This window comes from Ictalurus punctatus, chromosome 19 (genome assembly GCF_001660625.3).
Source record: "Ictalurus punctatus breed USDA103 chromosome 19, Coco_2.0, whole genome shotgun sequence".
NCBI lineage: Eukaryota > Metazoa > Chordata > Actinopteri > Siluriformes > Ictaluridae > Ictalurus > Ictalurus punctatus.
Window position 1 is genome coordinate 14,946,673 of NC_030434.2, and position 22,195 is coordinate 14,968,867.

At 39.7% G+C, this 22,195-nt stretch overlaps 2 protein-coding genes and 1 long non-coding RNA gene across 7 annotated transcripts; 2 read left to right on the plus strand and 1 right to left on the minus strand.

Moving 5' to 3' along the window:
• Positions 1–474: 474 nt before the first annotated feature.
• On the minus strand, positions 475–9,134 carry LOC108279712 (zinc finger protein ZFP2). Of its 3 annotated transcripts, none has more exons than XM_017494120.3 (9): positions 8,980–9,134; positions 6,874–7,076; positions 6,644–6,736; positions 6,438–6,533; positions 3,675–3,785; positions 3,466–3,586; positions 2,812–3,337; positions 2,589–2,617; positions 475–1,878 (listed from the first exon to the last, which is right to left on the minus strand). In XM_017494120.3, exons 1-9 carry the CDS (start codon positions 8,984–8,986, stop codon positions 644–646), a joined length of 2,421 nt encoding a protein of 806 aa, XP_017349609.1. In that variant the 5' UTR covers positions 8,987–9,134; the 3' UTR covers positions 475–643. The 3 variants fall into 3 exon arrangements, with proteins under 3 accessions (XP_017349609.1, XP_017349610.1, XP_017349611.1); XM_017494121.3 differs by lacking the exon at positions 8,980–9,134 and adding an exon at positions 8,090–8,522; XM_017494122.3 differs by lacking the exons at positions 6,438–6,533; positions 6,644–6,736; positions 6,874–7,076; positions 8,980–9,134 and adding an exon at positions 3,933–6,428.
• Positions 8,529–9,479, plus strand: LOC108279713 (uncharacterized). The gene is made up of 2 exons (XR_001815577.3): positions 8,529–8,720; positions 9,041–9,479. It is a non-coding gene; the product is annotated as an uncharacterized LOC108279713 (long non-coding RNA).
• A 2,039-nt stretch (positions 9,480–11,518) lies between these two features.
• LOC108279711 (zinc finger protein 568) lies at positions 11,519–20,678 on the plus strand. Of its 3 annotated transcripts, none has more exons than XM_017494118.3 (9): positions 11,519–11,702; positions 11,823–12,016; positions 13,517–13,621; positions 13,951–14,046; positions 14,185–14,295; positions 15,023–15,143; positions 15,796–16,465; positions 16,611–16,666; positions 18,117–20,678. In XM_017494118.3, exons 1-9 carry the CDS (start codon positions 11,654–11,656, stop codon positions 20,150–20,152), a joined length of 3,438 nt encoding a protein of 1,145 aa, XP_017349607.1. In that variant the 5' UTR covers positions 11,519–11,653; the 3' UTR covers positions 20,153–20,678. The 3 variants fall into 3 exon arrangements, with proteins under 3 accessions (XP_017349607.1, XP_017349605.1, XP_017349608.1); XM_017494116.3 differs by having other exon boundaries at positions 11,520–11,702; positions 18,111–20,678; XM_017494119.3 differs by having other exon boundaries at positions 11,520–11,702; positions 11,863–12,016; positions 18,111–20,678.
• The last annotated feature ends 1,517 nt before the right edge of the window (positions 20,679–22,195 follow it).

Sequence of the window (22,195 nt, forward strand, 5' to 3'; positions counted from 1 at the left end):
TCAGTCTAAATAAGAATGACCTCAGGAATAACAACTGTTATTGATACCTTTTCTTTCTTTTTCAGTGTAAACTACAAAAACCTTACAACTCATTGTTTTTCCTGCAGATTAAAGTTAATTTAAACTGAAATGTATGATAACAGAACAAAAATATTAATGTTAACCTAAGTTTACTGCAGAACCAATACCAGGATTTAAAAATTAATAATTTTTTAATGTGTATAACCTTTCAATGAATTAAAAAAAGCCAAGAGTGGCATGGTGGTACAGTTGGTAGCCTCATAGCTCAGTAATTCAAGATCAGGTCTGAACCCAGGGCCAGAAACATAAATGAAAATTACCTAGATGAAAAACCCCATCAACACCCCCCCCCCCCCCCCCCCCCGCCCAAAACCATTTTTAACTTGAAGCTAGCTGTTTAACAAAATACTTATTCCTGAGACAGATTAACAGACATTCACACGCACACAGTACTTTGATAAACTAGAAGGCAAACATTTATTGTTTAATTATATCTGCATTTGGTCAAACAAAACATATAAGCAATGTGCTTTTGAAACTTTGCACTGGAATGTCCTTATTTAAAAGTATGTACTTCTTTACACGAACGAATTTCCGCTCCGATCATTCAGACTGATGTTTACTAATGGCCTGCGCCGTGGCTCTGCATGTGTCTGTTCAAGTGTGTGCGACGTGTGTAGCTCTTTTGGCAGATCGTGCAGGGGAAGGGCTTCACCCCTGAGTGAGTGTACATGTGTTTATTCCAGTCGTATCTCCGTATGAAGGTCTTGCCACACTGAGTGCAGGAGTAGGGGCGCTCTCCCGTGTGAACGCGCTTGTGAGCCGTCAGGTGGCTCGACACCACAAATCTTTTATCACAAATGCTGCAGCAGTAGGGCTTCTCACCAGTGTGACTGCGCTCGTGCACCTGCAGCTCTCCAGCAGAGATGAATCCTTTTCCGCAGTGACGGCACAAGTAGGGCTTCTCGCCAGTATGGATTCGTACGTGGATGTTCAGGTTGCCCAGCAACGAGAAGCATTTCCCGCAGTGAGGGCACATGTGCGGCCGCTCGCCCGAGTGACACCTCATATGCGATTTCAGCTGGACCTTGCTGAAGAAGCGCTTGCCGCACTGTGTGCAGAGGTATGGCTTGTCTCCTGTGTGGTTTGAGAGATGTGCGAGCAGACTGTGGTGCAGAGCGAAGCACTTCCCACACTGGTCACACTGATGCGGTCGGTACTCGGGGTGAGTTTTCAGGTGCACTCTCAAATCGCTGAGCAGGACGAACGACTCGTCGCAGAAACGGCATTTCCCCGGTTCGCGCTCCTTTCGAGAAGGCTGCTTGGATTTATCAGTGTGGACCCTCTGGTGCAGCACCCTGCCTCTATATGAGCCAAACGTCATGTCACATTTGTCACAGGTGTAAACGCCGTTTACTGCAGGACCCATGTGCTCTCGTCTGTGAGCCACCAAACCTGTGAGACTCCGGAACACCTTCCCACACTCCGGGCATTTATGTGTGCAGACCACCTTGTGGGCCTGCTGGTGTTTGTACCAGTTCGAGAGAGACCGAAAGGCTGCCCCGCACTTGATGCATTTGTACGTCCTCATACGACAGCCTCTCTGCCGGTGCAGAGCCAGGAGTTTCGCATCTCTGAAAATTTGCCCACATTCACAACACTTGATAGATGCTGCGAGTCTGTGACTCTCCTGGTGTTTCTGCAGCTCCGAGCGAAACGCAAAGCGCTTGCCACACTTCAGACATTTGTGTAAAAGCCTGCCGAGGAGGTAAGAACTTTTTAAAGGTATCTTCGGGGAGTCGACTGCCAGTGGATTGCTGTTAGACTGCTCGGACTCCGGTGCTTCAGCAGTTACCTCTGCAAAACACAAGTAACGGAACTTACTTCATTTTGACCGAACACAATCCTGAAATGAAACTGGCACACTCTACAATCGGTTATCAAAGTGGGGACTGTGACATATACCAATGGTCCATCAGTTATTTTCTAGTGGTTTAAGACTTAAAAGCAATACAATGAATTTCAATATAAATATAATATAAAAGCAAATTTTATAGCACCAGTACAACCTGCCCAAACAGTTATCACTGAAGAACAATGATAGTTTTTCATACCTTTTGACATTATCAGTACAGAATTTTAATTTTCAGACTTACTGGAAGCCCAGCTTTAGCGATTATGCAAAGAATAAAACGCGATAAAAGATACACAAGTTTTAGAAGAATCATTTTTTTGTTGTTAAGTGAGACTCAAATTTTTTATTTATTTTTTTTAAATTCACAAAAGTTTCTGCTTTTATAAGAGATTGCCTTTTAGCCAGTGTTGGTGCAGTGTAGTAGTTCTGTGATTTCTGTTCCATATGTAACAATAAAAATCTGTGCAATATATACACTTTAGCTTTAAAACTGACTGTAATATTGGTAAAAACTAGGTAAAAGTGCAGTTAATTATACAGAATGTATCAAATGTACATTAACACAGCAACCCGGTTTGAGTTCTATAAAACAATTCACTGCTGCAAACAGAGATTTTGCACAATACATCTATAAGAACATTACATCACCCACCTCCCTGAGCTGCTTCCTCCAACACAGTCCTACATAAAGGAAAAACAAACATTAGACTCAATATTGATGATGAAATAAAATTATATATATATATATATATATATATATATATATATATATATATATATATATATATATATATATATATATATATATATATATATATATATATAAATAAATAAATAAATAAATAAAAGTGGGGTTTAGTGTCTCAGTGACTTACTGCTGTGGATCACACTGGTCGGTTCCACCCTCGTCACTCCCTCGGTTTGCTGTAGAGTGTGAAACCTCCAGTGGTTGAGTGATCTTTGTATGTGCAACTCTGGGGATCATTGTTTGCTGTTCAGCTACAATATCCTCTACTGCTTCAGATATTCCACTTCCTGTTTCATCAGTAGTTTTCAATTCTGAGTCAACCCCTGGCACCCCTGTGCTTTGCAGACTCCCGGCCACCTCAGCAGACATGTCGCTCTCTTTTTCCAGATGTTTAATAGCTTCCTTGATCTCCCTCTCAAAGGTCTGTCTCTCTGAATCTTCCTCCATCGCACCATCGTCGACTCTTACGTATTCTGCAGCTACAGTTCCGTCCAGACCCGAACTGACGTCTTCATCCTGGACACCATCATCTGGTGCACTCTCCCCGTCCACATCCTGAGGCTCCTGGGAGGGCGGCTGCGTTTGGGTGGTTATCACCATGTCGGTTAGGGACAACGAAGAGAGGATTCTGTCCTCCACAATCGATGGGAGTGCTAAAAATGTAAACATATATGCACACAAAAAACAACAAAAACAAAAAAAAAAGTCTTTAAGACACTAAAGCATGACAAGAAGAATACATATTTAGGATGTCAGCTATAATACATAGAATAAAACTTACCATTATCCTCCAAAGTCCCACAGATTCCAATTTGCATGAGAGGTAATAAACTCTCCGTCCTACAAATGGACTCCAGGTACTCATTCCACTCCCAGGGGCATGCACTCAGCCACGAGGAAGTCTGTTTTAGAAGAAGAAGAAAAAAAAAAATCAGTAGGTTTCACTCATAACACACAAACCTGCAATGAAGCTTGTGATCATAGTCCTACCTGTTTGAAGCTGGGAACTGGCAGCAGCTGTTCCAGTCTCGAGAGAAAATGGCCAACCAGGACTTGCAGTGCTTGGTCAAATTCTGGACCATACTCCTGTGGGAACACCTCCTAGAACACACATAATACAATAAAGTACAATGACTAAACACTTCAGTGTACCTGCAAGACTACAGCCTTGAAGAAGCGAATCGGATCACAATTTAAAAGTGGCTAATAGACTCAGGGTCATAGTGTCTGTGACTCCCAGTGAATGACCTTCTTTACTGCAAACGTGCCAGTACCATCAAGACATGCATCCCAAATCGCATGCATATGCACTATTCCACGATGTTTTGTAGTATAAATAGTGTTAGTGTTCAAACTGAAAATTACAACAAGAAGTGCAGTTCAAGTACCCGGATGATGCACTCATTCAACCGAAAAAACAACAAGTAGAACATTAGACACATCATGTACTCGATGGTTGCAGCTTTGCTTACGCAGCGGAAGAGGGGAAAAAAGGTCATGTTGGGAACAAAAGGTACTGTTGCCAAACTGTAAAATTAAGAAATGTATTTTCGTTGCCTCTGGGTATTCTGCTAATGCTAGCGGCTTCACATTACATACATATGAAGTCATGTGTCATCGACTGGGAAACGACTTATACCTCTAGTTAGCAAAAAACTTTTAGCGCTCCGTTTGAGATGATCCTACCCTTCTAAAATTCATACACTAGACAGTAGAGTGCATAGTGTAAGTGCACAGTGTATACTACAGTACGTCATTTGGGACACAACTAAGGTTACACTTGGTCCTACTGATGTCTCTATGGTAAATAACTACACTAAAGGTGAGACTTGTGGTGTGCGTCAGGACACACAACACAAGTGGGTGTGAGCAAGTGAATATGTACATGAAGCGCCACTGAAGCGCACATTGAGATCACGATTATTAAACACAATTACTCATTGACTCTGGAAACATCATGCATTTATTGAACTTAAAATAAATAAATAAATAAATATATAAATAAATAAAAACAAACAAACTAACATTTTATTGTATTCACGTGACTCATTTCGGTAAATCGCATCGCCAGAAACAAACTTAACTTCCTTAGCCAGTGAAATTTCTGTCTCCTGGTTTATATCAGCCAGTAGTTTCTGCGTGAGCTCTAGAAAGGAAGTGACCGTATTTAGACCAGCTGTCATGACACTAGAGGAAATGAGCTTTCCAATGAAACCAAAAGTTATTTCTTTTTGTTCCACATCGGACTCCTTGAAACCAAATTGTTTCCAAACGGCTGAAACGGTTTAACCTTTCTTGTCGACCAAAGGCTCTCTATCTGTCCTCTTGGCTCAAGCGGAACGAAAAATGCCACAGCCTGGCAGAGTTTGGCCTTTCAGGGAGGGGTGAAAGCAGACCGCTGTAAAGAAAAATGGCACGCAGTTTTTAAAAAGACAAAACGAGAACATTGTGAAACGGAATATGGCACAATAATCCTTTTATCTCGATTATTTTGTTTTCATGATCAAAATCTCGATTAATCACACCCCTAATCACATGTCATCCATTTTTAATTACTTAAAAACCAAACCCCTTTACTACATCCTGCCTACAGATGAAATGTACACTCACCACTCACTGCTACAATTTACTGTCCAGATCCCAGTGAACCACGCAGTGTGCCATGTAGCAGTTCCCAACTTTGGCATATGATTTACAGGCTGAATATAACATTAAGTTCTACCATACATAGTGTGGTACTCATCTAAGAAAAACAATCATTAGATGAGCTGTTGCACAGTATAGTTAATGATGATGTGTTCTCAAACAGATCTCTTCACAGGGCAAGTTAAGAGGGAGAAAAAAAAAAAAAAGAAAAATACACAGCGACAATCATATGCAGGTTCCAGCCAGTTGTTTATTGCTTTCTCTCAAGCAAAAGCAATAAACAATTTTTTTTAAAAAAAACATTAAGTACTTGCATAGCAATTTCCAAATTAACAACTGATCAAGTCATTTATGAGCCTCCATTTCCTCCAGCGCTTAACAGCAAAGAAAATGCAGACCCTACGGGTCAAAAATCAGCAGCAGGTTACCAGCAATCTGTCATGTGCTACTACAACTTTTAATAATAAGTAGCTGGAGAATGGAATGATCTAAGAAGTGACCTATTGAGAATAACTAGCGCTAAATCTCGATTCTTCCTCTCAAATCAACCATACTTGACTACAATATCATCTAGGTTACTTTGTATAAATTAACAGTAAATGAGTTTTGTAATTTATTACTAGAAATACACCCATCACACAGCTTGAGCTTGAATAATTTGATGTCATGGCACATTTTTTTTTAACTCTTCTTTTTAAAAAATAAATAAATAAATAAATAAATAAATATAAATAAATAAAACCATCTTAATCACTCGGATATCTCACTTTTTACGCCAATATAACAATTACACTGATCAGTTCACCCTTACTAACTCAGAAGCTTCTGATCAAAAGAAAGGTCATTCTTAATTCTGATAACACAGAAATACCGTTATTGAGTACTAAGTCATATTTCACCTTGGGAAACTAGCACATGCTTTCATACCCTCAAGATTATTGCACTTTTGCAGCATGCTGATGGCTAGCTAAAGAAACAAACTTCAAACACCACACCTGTCTTGGCTGAGCGGTTTCTTACAGGGTAGGGCTTGTTTGTTTTATGTCACAAACTATTGCTTTAACTGTACTGATTATAATCAAGTGTGATAATGTGACATGCACTGACCTGAAAGAAGTATTCTTTTTTGGCAGGATCCTCCAGCAGACCCAGCACAAGTGTTAGAAGGTTTGCCTGTAAGATGTCTGCCTCTGTATCAATTCCCTGAGGACACGAGAAGCCTTTTATTAATACGAGTAAAAATAAGCACAACATTATTTCAGTCAGTCATCACGCATGCTATCTTGCCATACACTTTTTGAAAACCTGCATACTTTTGATGAATGAGAGGACTGAATCCTCTGTATATGTGACTTCACTGTCTCAAGGTCTGCTGGCAGTTCACCTCGGCACATCTCAAGAATCATCTGAGAGAGAGAGAGAGAGAGAGAGAGAGAGAGAGAAATCAGCATACAGAACATCAGTCTCTTCTTGAATACCACACCTCTGCTCTGTCTCTTTCTGCACAACAATCTATGCTCTTACAGTGTCCTTCACTGCTCACCTTTGCTCTCAGCCCCATCACCAGTGTGGCCTTCTGTCTGCTGGTCAAGACCTCTGGGACAAGCCTTGTAACTAAGGAGACAAATTCTTCTAGTTTTCCATAATGCTCCAGATGTTGCTGTTGGGCAATTTTCCACATAAAGGCAGACATTAGCCGTAGAGGTGGAACCAGTAAGCGCAGTGAGGAAATCGGTGGGACAGAACCTAAGGAGAGTGGAAAATAATGTGTGTAAATGGTATAAATGGAAAGGAAGGTTATTTCCTCCATGAACTTTTTTAGTTTTCTGGTGTGTCACCACAGCAACAAACATCACCATGTGGTTTACCATTTGGCTTCCCCAGTTTGGGGAATAAACTGCATAAAGCATTAACTAAACATCTGTCTAGATTAACTACAGTAGTGAGATTAGCCATAATCTCACACGTGCCATAATCTCGCGATAACACACGCAGTTTCGATAAACAAGGTTGGCTCTCCAGAGGTCAGCTACTAACGTTTTATAAAACATCATGTCACACTTATTCAACACCTAACATGTTTAATACGATCTAAACAAACACAGATTTCGACCGAGTCTCTGCTGGTGTCTTGTTTTACTGTGGTTGTTGCCGATGGAAATACGCATGCGCTGTCTGGTCGGAACTGCACTGGCGTAAAAATACGTTATTTCACGCGCCTAACCCTAAAATCCCGCCTACTGATCTATGATTGGACAAATTACTAGTTCATATTAAGGAGCAGTTCGCTGATTGGGCAAGACTGGGCGGCGGGATAACTGCTGCTACCGGATGTCAGATGTAACATGTTAAATGTAAAAATAATAATAATAAATATTATTTCTGTGTATTTTAACACACGTTTACGTACTCATTTTTTAAACGGATTGAATACCTATTGACACACAGTTAACACTAAAGTGACCAAAACTTTAGGGCGCTTGTCCACACTGCAGCTTCTCCGGTGGAAGTAGAAAACTGAAGGTACTCACGGAAATTACTGAAATATATCACCACTTAACAACATACATTTTATGGCTATTGACCAAATTCAAAATAAAAAGAAACGAAGTTAATACTCGCGGCTGCCCGTTGCGGTAAACTTTAGCATACTAACTACTAAAGCAGTATTGTTGGGGTTTTTTCCTGTTTAAAATAAAGGTACAATAATTATATAACGTAAATGACATGTTTGAGCGAAGCAAAAAATATACATATACCCATATTGTGTGCTTCAATAATTTAGCTGGACTTTCTGCTAAAAGGGGTCGGCGGTTGCCGTTCTTATAGACAACAAATGCGCATGCGCGAAGCCAACCAAGAACGGAACCGCCACAACGTGTTTTCTACCCGTATTGTGGCAAACATGTCTTCCTGCGTTACGATTGGCGAAAACACTCACTCACAAGTAGAACAAGCTCTACAAGCCAATCATTATTAAGTACGGCAAAACCCAGCCCTAGAGAGGAGGCGGGACTTGTCATAAAACTGGTGAGAACCGATAACGTCGGTAAAAATTAACTAACCTAAAGTTTCTCTGTGTCAGAATTATATAATGAATCGATATTGCATTATATTATATGTCAGCATAATAGGAAAAGTTAACTCAACCCCTAAACTATACCAAAACAAGTCGAGAGCACAACATTCAAAGAAGTAGGCCCTGTCTCAAACCATTGCCTCGCCACTTCGCCTTTGCAAGGGACACTACTGTATAGGTTTCACCGCCAAAAGAACAGAGCGATAAAGTGATTTTGGCAACGAAAGATTTGAGAAGAGACTCGGACCCACGCTCTGCTCATCTGTGTGTCATTCCAGGAAGCAGGAAAGATTTTGTATCCGAGCCATCTGGTAGTTCATTAGCGTTTCTCTTGTAATGATTTCACACATATATATTTAAAAAGAGAGTTAATAGCTGCAAACAGTCGTTTAGCATTAACACGGCGGAAGAAGAATATAAATGACCAAAACACTGCTGCGATGAGCACCGCTAGCTAACTGACCGTCAAGTGTACGACCAACGCAGTACTGGATATATAAACGTCCTATTTAAACAGCCGCCATATATAGAGCACACATATAACTCTTCGAAGGAAACAATAACTCATACCCATCATGATGGTGTAGAACTGCCCTTGAGTTTCTGCTTCAATGTTTTCCTGTTTTACTAGCTGTCGTTGGTTGCAGTGGATTGTTGTACGGCCAAGAGACGGTACTGCGCATGCGCCCTGGGGCACCAAGTAGCACACTACCTAACGTAGGGAGCGGAATTTGTGATTCTACTACAAAATGGCGGACTCCAAAAGCAGCACACTATATAGTGAATAGGGTGTGGTTTCGGACGTAGCCACAAGACAACATGGCGAATGGAGCCGAGGGCGAAGGCGGAGTGTGATGCAAAGACTTTTGAGACAAGGCCTCAAAATTCAATACAGAAAAAGTTGTTTTTTTTACGTGCTGTTGGTTAATAAATAACTGTTTGGACGATGAAACTGTAAATTATATTTGGTTTCATTTGTGTGTGTGTTCTACTTTTTCTTGGTTATTATAAAGGAAGTAAAGTATAAGGATAGACATGTATGTAAATAAAGGTGGTGATCTTTACACAGAGTAGTTTCCTTGAACTGTTCCTTGAACACTCTGTGGGGCTATAACTATTTAAAATAATATTTCATAATTGTTTTTTTTTAATTGTTTTATGAGATATCTCTACAGAACTGTACTCATTTTTAATCATATTTTTTCTTCAAGTTTCTTTACAGATAAATCAATGTATTTTGCTCTTAAGTAAGGGGTTGAAAGTAACAACATTGAGATTTTAGCACAGGAATACACCAAATGTCACTGATTAAAATCCATGTTAGTAACACAAAGATAGTAAGGACATTCTCATTATTCACTTCTAATAATATTTTTTTATAATGCCTTGCTTTTTGGATGGCATGGTTGTGTAGTGTTGCCTCCAGGGTTCATAAAATAAAATAAAATTCAAATTCTAGCAATAATTCTATTGTGGGTTGTACTGAATTTTTTTTTTTTTTTTTTTTTTTTTGCAGGTGAGAGAAACATAATGAGAAATGTGTGCAAGAATTTTGTTCACTGGATGCATTTACAGCTGTGAAGGGTTTTGAAGAAGTGACCTTTGTACTATAAAATTGCTTGCTGGAAAATAAACTAAAACCAAAATATTATCAACCAACTTGTATGAATGAATGTAAAAGCGTGAATTGACTGGACGCTTTTTACAGTCCCTCCAGGACTGAGTGTTTTGTGATCGCAGACATTAATGCAAAACCCAGGAAACGCTGCAAAATATTTGGAGGAGATTGCAATTTTTCAACATTTTTCAGATTTTGGCCAAGATGCGTCATGTGACGTCATCAGAACACACATTCAGCAAAAGCCCTCTTCGATTCACGAACAAGAGTACAGCTAAAAGGTCTCATTTACCAACAAGCATCACTGTGAAAGACAGTGCAAAACAATTTCATGAAAATTGCATTTTCGCCAATTCAAGTAGTTTTCTGCAAAAAAAAGCACAAAAAACTCAGCAAATTACAACTGATCAGACTCGGACTGATGGATAGACTGATATCAGACTCGGACTGATGGATAGACTGATATCAGACTCGGACTGATGGATAGACTGATGTCAGACTCGGACTGATGGATAGACTGATGTCAGACTCGATCTGATGGATAGATTGATATCAGACTTGGACTGATGGATAGACTGATATCAGACTCGGACTGATGAATAGACTGATATCAGACTTGGACTGATCGATAGACTGATATCAGACTTGGACTGTCCTTGTACTGTATGTGCAATATTTCCCACTATGTCACGTTTTGACTGCATACAATGTTTACAATTTTTTTAATTATTTTTACTTGCTTAGAGCACATTAATAATCTTGCATGGTCTGCTGTCTTTGTTCAACGTTTACAGTTTGGTACCTTACTGGAATAAAGTTGGTTTGATGTTGGACATTCAATATTCACAGACATGCAGAAATTAACGGACCGTCTCTAAAGTTACCTGCAACATTGTTAAACACGTTTCTAACTTCAATAGCATTTGAAGGGAATGACTTACAGTCATATAACCAACTGTAAAGTGTTCATCTAGGTGTCAGCTATAATACACACCTCTTAGATTTTTGATATTTATCAAAATAAACTATTAAATCATATATAAATATTGTCATGTATTTTATTACTTCATGGTCCCATACACAAAATATACCATTATTTAAAGCTCAATAGCATTTGAAGGGAATGACTTACAGTCACAAAACCAACTGGAAAGTGTTCATCTAGGTGTCAGGTATCACACACACCTTTTAGATTTTTTGATATGTAACTTTAGAGACGGTCCCTTAATTTCCGCATTTCCGTGAATATCGAACGTCCAACGTCAAACCAACTTTATTCCAGTTGCTACCTTTTGTACTATGTAAGAGGTCATTTATCCTTTTTGTTTGTGCAACTGTAGCACATGAATGTCACAGTAAATCGATGCTTAAAGCACTGCCTATGCACATGACAATATTGAAATGAAAATGGAAATTTCCAAAGAATAATCTGTTATATGTAGGGTCTCATTTTGCTCCACACCTGCAGGGGGCGCTGTGTGAAGAACACAGGCTGAAATCCACACCAGCATACAAAACTGAAACAGAGGAGGATGGATTAAACGCAGTACAGGAGAGAATCATTAGCGATGAATACTTTGTACAGTGGTTTTCCTCACTGCTTTATGAGAAGTTTTGGTATCTGGAATGAGGTTAAATGAACAAACAGGACTGATGATGCAGGCTCCGGTGGAAGGTAAATGCGTTGTGTTTACTCCCAGTGTTTGAGTGCAGTGTATATTGATCATCATTAAGTAGACTGAACGACAGTGTGTGTTACAACTGTACAATGTCTCCTCTCTGTGTCTGTGTTTAGATAGTGCTTTTTTTCTGCGCTGTCTGCTCTCTCCTCTCAGACTGCTCTCTGCAGCCATGTGGCACCTAATACAGCAGGAAGCAGTAATCCACTACGGCATGCTGGAGGAGTTTGTGTCCCTCATCACAGACACTGTCCCTGATCTGCTGAGCTACAGACAGAAGGCTCAGCTCACCATGGGTCTCAGAGCAAGGGTGAGCAAAACATTACTGCAGGACATTCAAGAGAGGCCACTGGTAGCCCTAAATCTAACAAACATCCATTTATCTGGATGTTCATCCGTTCATCCAGTCTGAATCTACAGTGAAACTGGACAGTTGAAGATCGGAAAAAGACCAGGTGATCTTCAACTGTCTGGCTTTGCTGAACCGTTACCTACTGATGTCTCAAATGACTGTTTTTGGCTGACAGGTGTGGCTCCTGATGTGGTCTTCTGCTGTTGTAGCTCATCCACCTTGAGGTTCAACGTGTTTCACATTCTATTCTGAGATGTTTTTCTGTTCACTACGATAGTACAGAGTGTTTATATGAATTACCGTAGACTTCCTATCAGCTCAACCCAGTCATTTTCTTCTGATCCATTTCATCAACAAGGCATTTCTGCTCACAGTACTGTCAGTCGCATGATACTGCTGTGTGTGTGAAAATCCCAGGAGATCAGCAGTTTCTGTACTACTCAAATCAGCCCGTCTGGCACCAACAACCATGTAATGCCATGGTCAAAGTTCCTGAGATCACTTTTACCTGAGAACCCATCCTGATGTTTCATATGAACATAAGCTGAATCTCTTGACCTGTATCTGCATGATGCGTTACAGTGCTGACACACGATTGGCCGATTTGGATAATTTCATGAATGTTCAGGGGTTTCTGTCAAAGCGACTTTAAATGTATATATTTAAAATAAGTACAAGTATTACATTTGTGTAAGAACAAATTCAGATAGTTAAGTATCATGAAAAAATTCATTAAAACAGTCATTTAAAAACTTTTCATGTGGTTCAATGGTTGTACAACTTGTCTACTGTAGGGCATAGTGTTCATCATGCAGTTCATCTGAGGAGGTAAAAATACATGGTTTCCACTAGGATAAGGACTAGGATAGCATGTTTTTGCTCAATGAAAAAACGCCTTCTTCGTATAGATTGAAGAAGCCCATGAAACATTTTAAAGATGCAAGCATGAACCTGGGGCAGAGTTCAGTCACAGCACAGAGATGTTAAAGGAGTGATGCAGGGGACAATAATAAGTGAGTGGTATATGAAGAAAGAACAGAGAGACAACACAAGGATTATTTACTCAAGATTGCTAAAGACACAGTCAAACTATGAATAGTTTCATTCATAGTCAATTTTCAGAATTGAAATGTGAACATTAATGTGAGTTAGTTGACAAAGCCATCAATCCTGTAGATGTTTCCTGTGTTGGAAAAGTCTACAGTCTATGTAAATGTACTTAAAGTTAGTTTTTACCTCTGACTGTTACAAAGAACTGACATTAGAGACTTCTTTAAAAAACCTGACTATATCAAAAATATTACTATAACCCTGTGGTTTGTACGACCGGCGCTACTGCCAGAGCTGTGTTGTTAAAGACAGTTACTCAACACCACCTGAATTCTGAGCCCTGTGATTTATTTTTTATGTGATGTATTTTTTAAAAAGTTTTAAAACCTTCGTCTTTCTTTTTTCCAGCTTGTTCTGGAGTTATGTGGCATGGAGACTCCGGCTGATCCAGATACAGTTCAGGCGCATTTACAGCGGATCGAGACCCTTGTTGCACTTCACAAGGAGCTGGAGGTCAGACATCTGTTATTCAGGCTTCATGTTGCACGTTTATTCTTATAACGTCGTGTGCAGTGACAGTGACCATACGCTTTCTATGGTAAAGATGTAGTTGTAAGACTGCTAGACATCAAGTGTTAAATAGTTCAGCCAAAAAAAATTTTTACACAATTTTCACACAAAATGTAGTTAATCAGCCCAGATATGTTTCATGTCTGAAGTCCTTAGTGTTTCACTGGAGCTACAAGAGAAAGCTTCAAACTACCAGCTTAGCATTGTACAAGCTTTTACTTTGAGTGTTTGAGTCTGCATGGTTTTTTAATCTTTGAGTTTCTTTGTTCTAGTCAGGTGATGCATATGTGGAAGAATCTGGAGCAAACTTTGTGGCTCTGGTGCAGATTTTAATGAAGGACCCAGCTGAGAGAAGCATCTTCTTTAAGGTCAGAGTTGCTTTATCTCAGCACTTGTAATGTTTGTAAAAGATGCAGAGTCTCCTATTTATAGGACTGGTATACTGCTTTTTGATTCTACATTTTGATGGTTAAAACTATCTTGAATAATGTATTTCCTTTCTGAAGGATGTATATCCCTCGCAGTATGGTGTGAAGTTCAACACAGCATTACAGAAGCTGATGTGGCTGTTCCTGTCTAGACTGGAAAATGCTATCCCACAGCCTACTATGGAGGAGGTATGAAGGCGGTATCATAGTAGTAGTATCAAGTAGTTATTTTTTAAAATTATTATTCATATCTGACGAGACAAGAAAGAGTAAATTCATCATTCCAATATAATATGGAGCTCTTAGGTGGTGAGCAGGGTTGGTTGTTTCTGACAAACATAGTGCTTTGTGAATACTTATGTAAGGCATTGTAGGTTAGACCCATGGTTCTCAAAGTGGGTTCTGTGATTTTTGTCATTTTGTTATAGTGGTCGAAATCACAAGCCATTACATTTATTATTGACTTTTTATTGTTAATGACTAATCGCTTGAATCGAATGGGTTCAATCCAAACTTCAATATCTCAAGAACACATAAATAAACAGTGTCGACTTGGATGTATTGTGTTCAGTTGGTGCAAAATTCAGGCATTAAAAGCTTTGTGACTTTAATAAATAGACAAATAATATTGTTTCATCATCATGTGGATATTTTCATCAGCAGTTGACCACACACACTCTAATAACACACTTATTCATAACATAATTCACACTCTTCAGAGAATCAAATATCATTTCAATGATTATGAGGATAAAGTGCAGATTGGCAGTGTGCATGCCAGGTGAAGTGCCCTTTTCATACATGCATTCTCTCATAATAAAAGTGAAAAGATCTGCAAAAATAATTATCAAAATAATTAAGAAGCTGATTATACTTGGTTGGCTTTAACTATATTTTCTTTGTTTTCTGTCCCAAGGCTGCCCATGTGCTCAGTACTGCACCTACAGTCATGGAGGAATGTGTTCAGTCTCTCTTGCAACCTCAACAAATAAGAAACGTTCTTAAATACCAAAGAGAAGCCAATGTAGAAACGAAAGGTTATGTTTCCCCCCCCCCCCCCCCCCCCCTCATTTTTTTGACCTGAAACTGACCATTTCTCTTTGTTTGCTCAAGACCCTATATCAGTGGTTCTCAAACATTTTCAGCGTGAGGCCCCACTTGTGTAGGGCGTATCCCTTTGTGGTCCCCTAGAGTCGTCAAATTTTCACAGTTGTGTGTTTTTTTTGTTGTTTGTTTTTTTTTTCCACGCTAGTCTCTTCCGTTTTAACTTTCTCGAATAAGAGACTACGTCCTCTATCTAAAAACGTATCAGTGTGTGGCTAACAGTACTGTACACTAGTATATCAACAGATGTCTCTGTTTGGTGTGTTTAATTGATTTCATTTATTAATATTTCTCATTTTTATGTACATCATAGTGTAAAGGTAGACAATATTGATTTATGTACAGGTAAAATGATCCTTTTTTTTTTTTTTTTTTTTTTTTTTTTTTTTTTTTTTTTTTTAAAGGGATTTGTATGTGGATTTCTATGTCCCCTCCCCGGCCCCCAGTTTGAGAACCACTGCCCTATATCCTGTATATTTAGATTGGGAGAAATTTGGGTTTAAAAAAATTTTTGTTTTCAAAAATGTGTTGTGTTTTTTTCCCCCCACCACATATTTTAAATTTTATTTTAATTCCTCTTTTCAGAAACTACACAGTTATGGTCCACTGCTCCTGATGATTGCATACTCTCCTGTCTTGGCAGTCCTCGATTAGTACAAATTCTTCTCGGAGAACAGACGCCTCTAGACTCCCAGCCAGAGTCGATGCTTGACTACGTCCCTTCATATTGCCAAGAGGTCCAGGTTGAATCAGTGGTTATTACCCAGTACATTCAGAATGAACCGGAGATAAGCATATCTGAGGAAAATGACGATAGCATACAATACGATGCACAAGAATGTGATCCAGTAGATACAAAAAATCCCAAGGAAGTTGCTTATGAAGTGCTTGAATCGCTGGACTTGCACACTGTGGACATTGATTTGGATGAAAAAGCTGAAAAGCAAGATCCTGTCGAACTCGGTGTTGTGGATATGGAAGCTGCTGATGCCAGAGATGAATCCCTAACTCTTCAAGGAGATAAGGCAATGGTGAAGAATCAGAAGGAAGCGATAGAGTTGGTTAGCTTGTACACAATCAAACAGCCTTTTGTCAAACTAGAGAGGCTTGATCTTTCTGGTAGACAATTTTCTAATATTTTTGACCCTGGACCACCAAAACGAGGCCGGCCAAAGAAGGCTCCTCAAAATAAAACATTGTGCAGGAAGAAGCAGGAAAAGAAAAAAGTTACCGTTCCATCGGCATCAATGAACAAGTATGCTTTTATTATGATAATAATAATTATAATAATAATAATTTTAATTTATATAATACCTTCTCAAACCCAAGGTCGCTTTACATTTCTGGAAAAGAAATGTAAGTTTTTTTTGGTGACTGCACTGATTTTGAATTCTCTGCAGGCCTGCAGGACTTGGAAAAGGCATCTCCAGCATTGTTCCAAAGTTAAAGAAGACATGTAAGAAGTATTTGATCACTAATTTGTTATTATTTCCAATAATCATTAGGTCATAACTATACCATGCAGTTGGGTTAATGCACTTTTGTGCTAATGAAAAAAAAAAGTGGCTCATATAACATGCACACTGTAACTATAATAAGGTTATTGCTTCTACCAGTTGTACCAGCTAGCTTATCTGTCTCGAGCTATGAACAAACAAAGATAAGAATGGATTCTATATTTGAACGTCCCCTTCCCATGAGATTACAACGTGTACTGGCAGTTTGGGGAAAAATGTCTGGCGTGAAAGCAGCCTGAGAGCTTGACAAAGCTTCACTTACAGTATACAGAGCTGCTGTTACCACTTATTGTGCTTGCTCAGAAAATCTCTAATTAATTTCACACTCAGTTGTAGACCTATATCGAGCCTCTTTATGATATGGATAAATGCATTTTCACTCTGTTTTACTTCCTGTGATTAATAGACGAGAGGTTAACCTTTGTGATGATACAGTCAGGTCCAAAAGTGTTTGGACAGTGACATAATTTTTGGCATTTTTACGTCTGTACACCACCACAATAGATTTGAAATGAAGCAATTGAGGTGCGATTGAAGTTTAGACTTTCAGCTTTAATTCAAGGGGTTTAATAAAAATATTGCAGTAACCGTTTAGAAATTACAGACTTTTATTTTATATATATATATATATATATATATATATATATATATATATATATATATATATATATATATATATATATATTTGTGTGTGTGTGTATACATAGTCCCTCCATTTTCACAGGTTAATTGGACGAACTAGCATAATCAGAAATATTAGGATTATTTTTTAATACTTGGATGCAAATCCTTTGATTGCCTAGCGTCTGCCTGAAGTGAAATCTGGAACCCATGTAGACCTCACCAAATGTTGAGTCCTCCACTGAGATGCTTTGCCAGGGCTTTACTGCAGCTGCCTTCAGTTGTTGCTTGTTTGTGAGTCTTTCTGCGTTCAGTTTTGTCTTCAGTCAGTGAAAAGCATGCTTAACTGGTATGAGGTCGTCGGGCATTTAAGAACATTCACTTTCTTTGCCAGGAATTTGATTATGGAAATAATGAGGAAACAGGCCATGAAACTGTTTGTCAGTCGTCCAATTACTTCTGAGCCTGTGATAACGGAGGGACTCTGTAAAAAATGGCTGTAATTCCTAAACGGTTAATACAGTATTTTTGTTGAATTAAAGCTGAAAGTCTACACTTCAATCACATGTCGATCGCTTCATTTCAGATCCATTGTGGTGGTGTACAGAGGCAGAAATTGTGAAGAATTGTGTTGCTGTCCAAATACTTACGGGCCTGACTGTATATTGCTAACAAATAAAGCCATTACAACTAAAAACGTGGTGATTTGTACTGTACTAGTTACCTTATCAAATCCAATATTTGTATTTGCATTTTTCCTAGATACAGTAGTGAAAGGGGAATCGGGGGAATATGCCTGCTCTCTCTGCTCCTTCCAGGATAGTGAGGAGTTCCAGCTGCATCACCACCTCATTGTTCATCATCCAGAAGAATACAAGCGACTTTATGTGACTGAAGAAGTAAAGGACTCTCAGGACGTTGTGAGCACACCCCATGAATCCGAAAACCAAAATAGCCCTGTCGGTAAGGTTCAGTCCTACAGAGGAGTACCGGTCTGTAAAACATGCCCCACTTGCGGCAAGATGTTCACTCGCAGCTCAGATATGAGAAGACATCAGGTGTCTCATACAGTGGATCGTCCTTTCGTATGCCAGAATTGCGGTAAGACCTTCAGGTACACCTTTGATTTGAGGAGACATCAGCAGCGCGTGTGCGTGCATAAAGGTTATGTGGTAGTGTACCGGAGAAGGGGTGAAGTCACAGAGGATGGAAGTGTAGAAATCAAGCTGGATGATTCAGGAGCTGTGTGTCGGGATCTCCACAGCTCTGAGAAAGCAGAATGTTTAAGTTCAAACTCAGTCATAAATGCTGGCTCTGGAATTCAGCCCAACTCCCTGATGTCCACAGAGAAGCTTGCTGCGAGTGATGTATCGGAGCCCACACGTGGTTCAAGCTCAGTCCCGGTCAACTCACACTCAAGACGGCACTCGAGATCCACTTCACCTAACCATCCTCATAAGTGCTCTCAGTGCGGCGAAGGCTTCAAGTACTCCTACAATCTCAAAAAACACGAGGATGTTTGTGAAGGGAAGAGTCGGCGCACTGGTTCAGCACAGTGTCTTTCCAAAGCGCAAGAGTCTGACACATCTCAGCCTGGGACTGGTGTCTCTCCAGATCCTTCACTTCAAGAAACCTTCTGTATGGATGCGCAAGAACAACAGGGGAGTGCTGCTCAATCCACAAGGACAGATTCGCTTCTGACCAGCAGTCACTGTGAGAAGAGATATAAAGACGCTTGTACGCTAATAAAACACGAGCAGATTTGTGCGAGCAGTGAGCGATGCTTCAAGTGCGTGAAATGCGATGCCTTGTTCAAGACAGTGCTTGACGTCCAGAAACACGTTCACGTTCACTGGGATGAGGACCCGCTGCAGTGTTCTCACTGTGGTAAGTGCTGTCCGAGTCAAAGTGAACTAGCGAGGCACAAGTTGGCGCATGAGAAGGAGAGCAAGCTTCCCTGCACTTTGTGCTCTGAGACTCTCGAGCGGCTTGACCTGCTGAGGGAGCACTACCTCAATGTCCATGACTTCAAAGGACCCTACCAGTGTTCCAAGTGTGCGAAAACTCACGTAGACCTCAAGGCGATAGTTAAACACATGAAGACGCATAACGAGGAGCGGCCTTACAAGTGTTCTCGTTGCTCGAAATGCTTCAAGCAGCGCAGTGCACTCACTGTACATGCAAAGATTCATTCCGGGTACAAGCCTTTCCTCTGTGAGGAGTGTGGGAAGTGCTTCAGCAGCAACATCAGCCTGCAGAGGCACTCGGTGTCCCACAAAACGGAACGACCGTACACTTGCCCTCAGTGCAACAATGGATTTAAAACGCATTACGCTCTCAATAGCCATTTGGTGACGCATACGACAGGAGCAAGCATTCCCTGCGAGTTCTGCGGGAAGCTGTTCTTCCGAGCGTCCGCGCTGCACAGACACCACCGGACCCACACGGGAGAGAGGCCGTACAGCTGCCCTAAATGCGCCAAGACGTTCCTGACCAAGGGCGAGGTCGCGAAACACCTGCGCTATCATACGGGAGAGCGACCCTTCCGGTGCACACAGTGCTCGAAGAGCTTCACACAGGCGTGTTACCTGAGCGTCCACATGCGAATACACACAGGAGAGCGGCCTTACACATGCCGCATTTGTAAAAAAGCCTTTGTTTGCAATACGCACTTAAAAAGACACGTGCTCGTCCACACACAGGAAAGGCCATTCAAATGCGACTGCGGAAATGCTTTTAATCAGGCATATTCTCTAAAGGTGCATCAGAGAGATCAGTGTCCCTTACAAAAGAAGCAGATTTAATTAACCATCTCGGTTTCTGATTCTTCCTTCACACATCCACTAAGACCTTTTAAAGACCTACAGCCATATATTACACATTTCGGGTTGTTGCCCGGTTTTCTTTTTCTCGTTTATCGCATATGAGAATACGTATTTTATTGTAGGTGCTACAAGGACTCAGAGAAACTTATATGATGATATAATATAAGAAGTTTCCTTTTTAGGTTTTCTTCTTGTAAAACACTGACCATGTAAAGATAATGATTTATAACTTGAAATTGAGTTTTGAATTCTGAAATGCTGTCCATGAACACAAAGTTTACTTTTCAGTGTTAAGGGGGCTAACATGCCTCCAACATCACCTTTTAAGTTTATAGCAAAAATAACCCTTTGGTTATTTTTTGTTTTGTTTTGGGGTTTTTTCCCAAAAGTATGAGATGCTTCAGTACATCTACTGTCAGGACTGTATTGCTATTTCATAAAGCTTGAAAAATATGGATGATTTACAAGTTGTTTTGAATGACAAATAAAACCTATATTTGCTCTATTCTGGACCTGTAGCTTTTATAGTACATATTCACAGTTACATCTTATTTATATATATTTATAGATAGATAGATAGAGATATATAGTTATTTATTTATTTTTATATATATATATATATATATATATATATATATATAGATAGATAGATAGATAGATAGATAGATAGATAGATATAGAAATAAATCTTGGAACAGAAACAGACCCAATTGTGAATGGAACAGAATTGGGTCCAATCAGAATATATGCATTATGTAAAAGTCATTTGCATTCCCTAATACATGTAGAAATTATTCATGTCCTGTTGGGAAAATTCTGGAAAACTGGAGAAGTCCACACATACACAGAGAGAGAGAGAGAGAGAGAGAGAGATACAGAGATAGCCCTGTATAAAAATGATCACGATAGATGCTTAAATTTGTCAGAAACGGAACACTACTCCCCTTCAACACCAAACTGCCTTATGGGTTTTCTGTATCTGCCGGTGTACATCAGATGAACGCTAATCTTTTGGCACTACATAGGGAATAGGGTGTGGTTTCAGACAGAATTGTACAATAACTCATTTGTTTATTCATTTTTCTTCATTAACTGTTTTATCCTGTCTTGTGGCACCATGGAGTGGAGTCTATCCCAGGAACACTGAGCACAAGGCATGAAAATATCCTCCTCTAGGGGCAATTTGGAGTAGCCAGTCCACCTATATGTATGATTTGGGGAACTCTGCTCTTTCAGGAAAACCACAAAGATGCAGAGAGAATCTGCAAAACTCCAGAGAGAGGAACCAGAGTTCAGGAATTGAACCCTGTACCCGAGAGCTGTGAGGAACTGAAACGTTGATGGGAAATCTGAACATTTATGCTGCGGCATCTAGTGTTGCTGCCACACAGCTCAAGGTCCTGGGTTCAATCCTGAGCTTGGGTTTACTGTCGGTGTGGAAGTTCACATTGCGCTGAAATGCACATACATCCTGCTGGGGTGAATTCTTCAGCCTTGCTAGTGCTACCAGGACAGGATCTGATCTGGATAAAGCACTTACTGATCAGGAATGAATATATTTTTATGCCTTAATTTGCATGTGTAAGTCAAGTTTTGCAGTTGAATTACATTCCATTGAAATTGTTTTCTGTGATTTGAATTTGTGTGCAAGGTTTCACTTGTATAATATAATAATATCCGGTGTTTTGTTTTGGCAAAATTTTGCATTTGGTTCATCAAAATCAGATTCAAATTTTGCAAAAGATTTTAATTGTCTACATCTGACCAGTATCAAATTGAATCTGAAGCCTTCTGTGTGAAATCAAACTATGGAATATATTTTCAATTTAATGTAATTCAACAAAAGAAAAAAGACTTGAATGAAAATTCAGGTTTGTAGATAGGGTATAGGGGCACATTTCTCATCCCATATTATGCATATATTATTGAATAAAATGCAACCTCATATTCCCAGGATGTTGAAGGATTTTACCGGAAGGAGATTTTGATGAAACGGAACCTTTATATTTACCCTATAGGTGG